Source organism: Hordeum vulgare, chromosome 1H (genome assembly GCF_904849725.1).
Source record: "Hordeum vulgare subsp. vulgare chromosome 1H, MorexV3_pseudomolecules_assembly, whole genome shotgun sequence".
Lineage (NCBI taxonomy): Eukaryota > Viridiplantae > Streptophyta > Magnoliopsida > Poales > Poaceae > Hordeum > Hordeum vulgare.
Window position 1 is genome coordinate 162266673 of NC_058518.1, and position 7648 is coordinate 162274320.

The following is a 7648-nucleotide window of genomic DNA, read 5'->3' on the forward strand; positions in this document are numbered from 1 at the left end:
GCTTCGCGGGCCCGGCGGCACGGCAGGAGAGAGAGAGGTGGGGCGGCGGCTAGGGTTTGCGCGGAAAACGAGGAAGAGAGAGAGAGGTTGCCCGAAAATTAAGGAGGAGGGGGTATTTATAAGGAAAAAGGGGGCTCGGTTAACCGGGATCGCGATCCGGATCCAACCGCGGGGTCGGATTCGGACGATTCCGAACGCGGGGCGTGCTACGTGGCCGTGTTGTGTAGACATCCGGAGACGAGGGGGAGAGCGGGCGGCACGGCACGAGTTTTAACAACACCGACAGACGTCCGACGAATAACCGAAGACGGTGCCGCTGCGGGCGACCGTTCGGGTACCAGACGGTCTCCGATCGCGACGAAATTCGACAGGCGGCCTCGCTATATCTAATCGCAACCGCGTGCCAAGTTTCACCTCGATCAGAGAGAGTTTTAAACGCACTTTAAAAACAGGGTTTCGACGGTGCCGCGGGCGCGTGCGTGTGCGGTCGGACTCAGAACGGACGACGACGAGAACCGGCAACTACTAACGAATGCAAGTTTTGAAAACGGGCGGCAACGGAGATGCCGATGCAATGCCGATGATGCGCATGATGCGATGACGATGCGACAAATAAAATAAATGACATGACGAAAACGGAAAGAGAGGGGAATCTTCTGGAACGTCGGCACCGGGCTGTCACATAATATACGGATCACAAGTGTTGAACTCATACACAAACACCGTTGTAACTTTGTCCTAAAAAAGTTATTGAGAACGTATCATCATAACTCATGTGTAAAAATCATGATAATATAGCTAATAACCTTCTTAGCCTAGGCATGATAACTATTTGCACACAAAAAAGTCAATAGAATATATCAACATGGGATCTAGTTTCATAGGTGTCATTAGACGGATTTTTTATGTGGAAACATTTTTTTATATTAGACCGCCGATTTGAGCTACAACACATTTTATAGCTTTGAAATATGTAGAATCCACGATGTATTATCTTTTTTCCCTTCTAATGCATGCATCCATGTGCATGTGAAGAGAAGATTACAAGAACTATTTTTATATCCTAGTAATTTCTATGTAAAACAACATGATAACTTATACACAACTGACATGATAACTTCTGTAACACACTTGGGTTAACTTTTTACTTGAAAAGTCATCAAAATATAGCAACGTAGGATCTAGTTTTGAAGGCCACGAATTCTTTATATGAAAGCAGTTTTTCAATCAGAACAACAAAACATTTTGATTATAATTTTAGATGGAATATTTGCTGACATCAGCTAATTTTTTTTTTGACTGCATATATTGTTGTTTTTCTTTGCATGCATGTAATTATAGTAGTTGCTTCTAACCAGACCAATTAGTACTTGTAGACACGCCCCAAACATGTGCATGCATGCAAATTTAAGGCGTTCAGACCTACTCCTTCCGTTCCTAAATATAAGTTTTTCTGGAGGTTTCACTAATGAACTACATACGGATGTATATAGACATACTTTAAAGTATAGATTCATTCATTTTGCTTCGTATGTAGACACATAGTGAAATATCTTAAAAGACTTATATTTAGGTACGGAGGAAGTATTACTACTAATATTCCGAACGATGGGACGTTCCTTCAATTTTTATATCCTGATGCGCTGATCAAGATGGAGCTGTAGTTTCGTGTCTGCAGTCTGTCTAACTGTCTTGCTATCCCTTACGCTGGGCTGGGCTGGGCTGATTGCCATGTTTAGGAGCTCTGGTCCAGCCTGTCCCCCGCCAACAACCCACGCCGCCGCGTTGTAATAGGAGAGCTAGGCCACCCAACGGACGCGCCCGTTTTGGCTCTCCTAGCAGGCTAGGCTGGGTGCTGGTTCCGGCGATCCTCCACTGCCGGACCGGCTGCCGCGGCCGCCAACACCGCCGGCCTCGTTCCTTGCTGCCCAGTCCTCCTCCCTCGTCGCCGTCGTAGCTCTCTCAGGTGACATCTAATCTACCACCCCCACTTGTGTTTGTTTTGTTTTCGCCCGGCGGCGTGGCGAATAAATCAATTTGCATGGCCAACCACGCCGCCGCGCGCCTGCCCTGGGACTGGGAGGAGAGGAATTGTTTATGCGCTGACGACAATTTGTATGCATGCGCGTGGGCGTGGCGCCGTCGTCGGAGCACTGCGCGCGCATAGTTAGGAATATGATATTAGCTGGCCGGGGATTAAGGCGTAAACCAAGCGATCTACTACTCCAGATTGGTAGGTCAGCCCCATGTACACGGAAGCAGCGACAACTTGAATTTCATTTAGTACTAATTTGATTGAAACCACCCTGTCTTTGTCTTGCACAAGTCATCCTGGGACACATGCGGCGTCTCGTCTATGGCCGGACCAGACGGACGCCACCCTCGCCGACGTCGACGTACGGCTAACGACCAATGTGCTCCGTCCGTCCAACATCTCCTCCTCCCAGCTGTCTATCAAATGAAAATACCAGTGCCGTCCATGGAACATATTAGTCAATGCTACTCCAGATTTTTGTTTTTTCTTCTAAATCAGATTTCAGAGAGCTGCACGCAGCCTCCCTGTTCAATGCGGCGAGGGCGAGGGCGACGGCTGATCTTTGTCCCGTCTGTCTGTCTCCAGGATGTCAAGCCTTTCCATGCCCGATCCATCCATCCATCCTCATCAGGTCCTGGCTGTACGTACGGGCTAGTCCCTTGTCAATACGATGGGGACTGCACCTTGATTTTATTACTCACGTCCTGGACTCCGATTTGAAGTCTGCATGCACAGCTGTTTCGATCTCACACCGTGTATTCTGCCCGGCCTGGAACTGCTCCTGCCACCTCGACTGGTATTTTAGATGGTGAAACTTGTCATGGCCGATGAGTCAACAACGTTCGCAGGCTTGATGCGGGGGAGGGCGGGGAAGCGGGGTTGTTTAGTAGAATCTGGAGCCCCAACGAAATTTTATCCACTACCTTAGCTTGAATGACGCTCCATCATCCTGCCATTCCTGAAACTGACGCTCCGGCAGTAATGCCATCCTTACTTGGAAGTTTCATAAAGACTTACTCCCTCCGTTTTTAAATATAAGTTTTTTAAACATCTTAATAAAAATTACATATGAAACAAAATAAATAAATATATATTTTAAAATATGTCTATATACATCCTTATGTAATTTAATAATAAAAAAGTTGTAAAAAGGTTTACGTTTAGGAACAAGGAGGAGCGAGAACAAGGAAAATGAAATAACAAACTTCCTCGAATTAGGCCCCCATCCCAAACGCACGCTACCGTTGCCATCCGCGTCAGAAACGTTGCTGAAACTTCCGTAAATGTGCAAGTGCAGCACCGCTCACCACACTCCGGGCACCCCCGGTTCAGAGAGCTGGCAAGATTTGTCAGTAGGAAAAACAAACAGGCTCGTCAAGAATTGTGTGAGGCTCTCGTGCAGCGTCGTGGAGCAGTATTCACTGGTAGTAGTACTACTACTAGTATACAGCTTGCTCTCACAACCATCCACAACTGTGGGGTGGTGACGCGTAATACCCAGCCAGAAGTACGCATACAGCTCCTTTTTTTTTCCCGACGACGGCTCCTAGGAAGTGTCCACGCGATGTGTCACGCACTGATGGGGCCAGTGGGAAGCCAACGAACCAGCCAGTCATCGACTCATCATATACGTACGGCGCATTTGCCTGCCTATTTAAAAGGCGGCAGGCAATACAAATCGCCGTTTGCACATGCTCTGTCCACCACCTTGTGTTCCCTGCCTGCCTTCCTGGATTTTTCCCCTCTCTCTGTTTTTGTGCTCTCATGCCGATGCTCTGAACATTTCCCTACCTGTCCGCCTAACAACACGCAGAAGCGTCTAGTAGTTGTTATACTTAACATCCTGGATGGAACTCTTTTTTTTTTTTAAGCAAGACGGGCACGCACTCTGTAGATTTCATTAAGATAAATGATGTGATTAAGTCTCATTCGATTGAGATTTAATCAAGCTTACGTCAAGTGATATAGTATATAAAAACAAAAAATGAAAAATGAAAAAAAATGCGGATCACGATGCAAGATCAAAGGCATATAGTATCGACTGAGGCACAACAAAGTCTCGGACTCTCGATAGACTTAGCAAAAACTGTAAGATAAAAGAATGGCAAAATGTAACCAAATACTTCCTCCGTTCAGAATTACATGTCGCAAAAACGTATGAAAATAAAGGTATCTAGAACTAAAATGCATCTAGATACATTCATTCTTCTGACAAGTAATTCTGAACTAGTTAGCTTGGTAAGCTGCCAACAAAAAGATTTGAGAAAAAGGCCCAAATATATGGCAAATCTGTTGATCGTGTGCTGGTCCAGCTCGACATGGACAGTTTGGCTTGGGCACTAGTAAGCGCGCGTGCAGAAAAACATTGATTTGCTTTTGACAGTTTGGATGGTGACATGGATGATGCATGCTTGGTTACTCCTGATTTTGATTTGTTTCACTCTCTTGGTCATAGCAAAAAATATATCTAAATAAATAAAGGGTTAATGTGTGTTTGTTATTTAAGCGCGCTCACTCTCCCCTTGCTTGGTTCTCACACTGGCTACAGGTCTGGAGCCATGGAAGCCAACACAAGCAGCAAGACCGGCGAGGTGCCGTCCCTCCTCGCCAACGTTGAGGTTTCCCATCTCGACGGCTTCGATACGACGAGCACCCCGTTACCGAGCCCCAAACCGGTGCTTCACCCCGCCCCCGCCCGGGTGAGCCTGCAATGCATCTCCCTCCATGTTCCACTTGCACGTACTGATCCATCGCGGCTGAGAAAGAAATGGAGCTTATGTATTTCAATTTGATGCAGATGCGGCCGCCGGACCGCGTGGCTCCGCGCAGCGAGGCGGTGCTCCCAGCTTTCGACTCGCCGTTCAACCCGCCGGGGATGCGCTCGGGCCACCCGGTGTCGTCTATCAGCCTGCCGTCGTCGCCGACCGGCTTCGAGCCCCTCGTGGCGCCCGGCGGTGACTTGCACGAGCGGAAGCAGGCCATGCCTAACGCGGCACAGGAGCCGGCGCAGCACGTGAGGTTCGTGCAGCAGCCGCACAAGCTGATGTTCCGGTCGCAGCCGATCCCCGGCGGGGTGCCCACCCACGGCGTGAGACGGATCAGTAGCAGGACGATGAACCGGGACAAGCGCTACGACTCGTTCAAGACGTTTTCCGGGAAGCTGGAGCGGCAGATCACCCATCTAGCCGGCGGCGGCGTGCCGGCTAGTACCCCCGAGGAGGAGGAGTTGGCTCAGGGACAGGGAGAAGCCGTGAGTAGCGAAAATGTTGATCGCTTCTTCGCCGCACTGGAGGGGCCCGAGCTGGACAAACTCAAGGTATCACCACCACTTCTTCTTCTTCTTCTTCTTCTTCTTCTTCTTCTTCTTCTTCTTCTTCTTCTTCTTCTTCTTCTTCTTCTTCTTCCATGGCTCTATCACATTTCCTTCTTCGTCTTCTTCTTCCATCGCTCCATCACATTTCGAGCCTCATAATAAAAAAGCTACGTATATATTGTGAACAATACTTCAGTCGTCCGAGGAGCTGGCGCTGCCGGCGGACAAGAAGTGGCCGTTCCTGCTCCGATTCCCCATTTCGGCATTCGGTATGTGCCTCGGGGTCAGCAGCCAGGCGATCCTGTACAAGACGATCGCAACGGCGGCGCCGACCGAGTTCCTGCACGTGAGCCCCAAGGTGAACCTGGTGCTTTGGTACATCTCCGTGGTGCTCATGTCCATCATCACGGCCGTCTACGCATTCAAGATCATCTTCTTCTTCGAGGCGGTCCGTCGCGAGTACTACCACCCCATCCGTGTCAACTTCTTCTTCGCGCCGTGGATCGCATGCCTGTTCCTGGCCATGGGTGTGCCCCCCTCGGTCACCACCCAGCTGCCTGCCTGGCTATGGTACGCGCTCATGTCTCCGGTGCTGTGCCTGGAGCTCAAGATCTACGGGCAATGGATGTCTGGTGGGCAGAGGCGGCTGTCCAAGGTGGCCAACCCGTCCAACCACCTGTCCGTGGTGGGCAACTTCGTTGGAGCGCTGATGGGCGCGTCCATGGGGCTCAAGGAAGGTCCCATCTTCTTCTTTGGCGTCGGGATGGCGCACTACACCGTGCTGTTCGTGACGCTGTACCAGAGGCTGCCCACCAACGCGACGCTGCCCAAGGACCTGCACCCGGTCTTCTTCCTCTTCGTGGCGGCGCCGAGCGTGGCGTCCATGGCGTGGGCCAAGATCGTGGACGAGTTCGGCGTCGGGGCCAAGCTCGCTTACTTCATCGCCATGTTCCTCTACGCGTCGCTCGCCGTCCGGATCAACTTCTTCAGAGGGTTCAGGTTCTCGCTGTCGTGGTGGGCCTACACGTTCCCGATGACCGGCGCCTCCATCGCATCCATCCGGTACGCCACCGTGGTGGACAACGCCTTCACCAAGGCGCTGTGCCTAGGGCTGTCGCTGCTGGCCACGCTCACCGTGACGGGCCTCTTCGCCACCACCATGGTGCACGCCTTGGTGTTCCACAACCTTTTCCCCAACGACATCGCCATCGCCATCACGGACCGCAAGATGAAGCCTATCATGGAGCTGCAGGAGAGTGGCAAGGACGACGACAGCCTCTCCGGCAGCAGCTGCAGCAAGGACATCGAGGCCGGCGCCACTGCCGCAGTAGCACCACAAGCTTGAACGAGTGCCTGCACGATATATCATATACGAGTATGTGCGTGGAACTAGAAATCAAAGATGATGGCACCAACCATCGGCCACTTGGTGCGATACACAAGTTCGCTTCCGCTGTACAGTACAAAACGGAGAGCAGCTGTCCACAACAGTCACTGCCATAGAATAAGCAAGCAAGGTCCGTTTGGAATTGCGACAATCTCACTGGAAACATGAGTTTTGTTTCAAGAATCATACGGCACCTCTCCTCTTCTAGGCCCAAATGAGTAGATAGCGTCCATGCATCTGCCGTCCACTTTCGATTTCTGCTTCCTCCACTCCTAAATATAAATCTTTTTTACAGATTTCAATAGATGACTACGTACATAGCAAAATGAGTGAACCTACGCTTTAAAGTATGTCTATAAACTCCCTTCGTTCCTGAATATAAGTCTTTTAAGAGATTTTAATAGTAGACTACATACGGATGTATATAGTCATAGTTTAGAGTATAGATTCATTCATTTTGCTTCGTATGTAGACCTCTAGTGAAATCTCTTAAAAGACTTATATTTAAGAACGGAGGGAGTACATGCGTATGTAGTTTTTTAATGAAACTTCTAAAAAGACTTATATTTAGGAAGTACCTCGGATATACAATCCCAATATCGAATATGTCTTGTTTGGTAACTCTGAATTATTCTAGTATACTCCGTACTACTCCTTCCGTTCCTAAATATAAGACCCATTAGAGATTTCAATATGGATTACATATGGTTGTATATAGACATATTTTAAAATATATATTCACTCAGTTTGTTCTGGATGTAGTCTATAATGAAACCTCTAAAAAATATTATATTTAAAAACGGATGAAGTAAAAAACGTAATGAAACTTACCTGAAATGTGCGCACCAAAACACGGCAGGGCCCAACAAAATTGGTCTAATGTCCACTCAAAAACAATGAAAATGTTTTCACG

The 7648-nt window shown here is 48.9% G+C and overlaps 1 protein-coding gene across 1 annotated transcript; it reads left to right on the plus strand.

Annotated features, from left to right (window-relative positions):
• The first annotated feature begins 1795 nt into the window (after nucleotides 1–1795).
• On the plus strand, nucleotides 1796–7039 carry LOC123427833 (S-type anion channel SLAH2-like). The gene is made up of 4 exons (XM_045111973.1): nucleotides 1796–1966; nucleotides 4584–4734; nucleotides 4833–5351; nucleotides 5545–7039. The coding sequence occupies exons 2-4, from the start codon at nucleotides 4594–4596 to the stop codon at nucleotides 6691–6693; spliced, it is 1809 nt and encodes a 602-aa protein (XP_044967908.1). The 5' UTR covers nucleotides 1796–1966; nucleotides 4584–4593; the 3' UTR covers nucleotides 6694–7039.
• The last annotated feature ends 609 nt before the right edge of the window (nucleotides 7040–7648 follow it).

Coding starts and splice junctions, on each gene's coding strand:
- LOC123427833 (XM_045111973.1), top strand. CDS start 4,594: ATGGAAGCCAACACAAGCAGCAAGACCGGCGAGGTGCCGTCCCTCCTC. Junction 4,735..4,832: donor TTCACCCCGCCCCCGCCCGG/GTGAGCCTGCAA, acceptor AATTTGATGCAG/ATGCGGCCGCCGGACCGCGT. Junction 5,352..5,544: donor CCGAGCTGGACAAACTCAAG/GTATCACCACCA, acceptor ACAATACTTCAG/TCGTCCGAGGAGCTGGCGCT.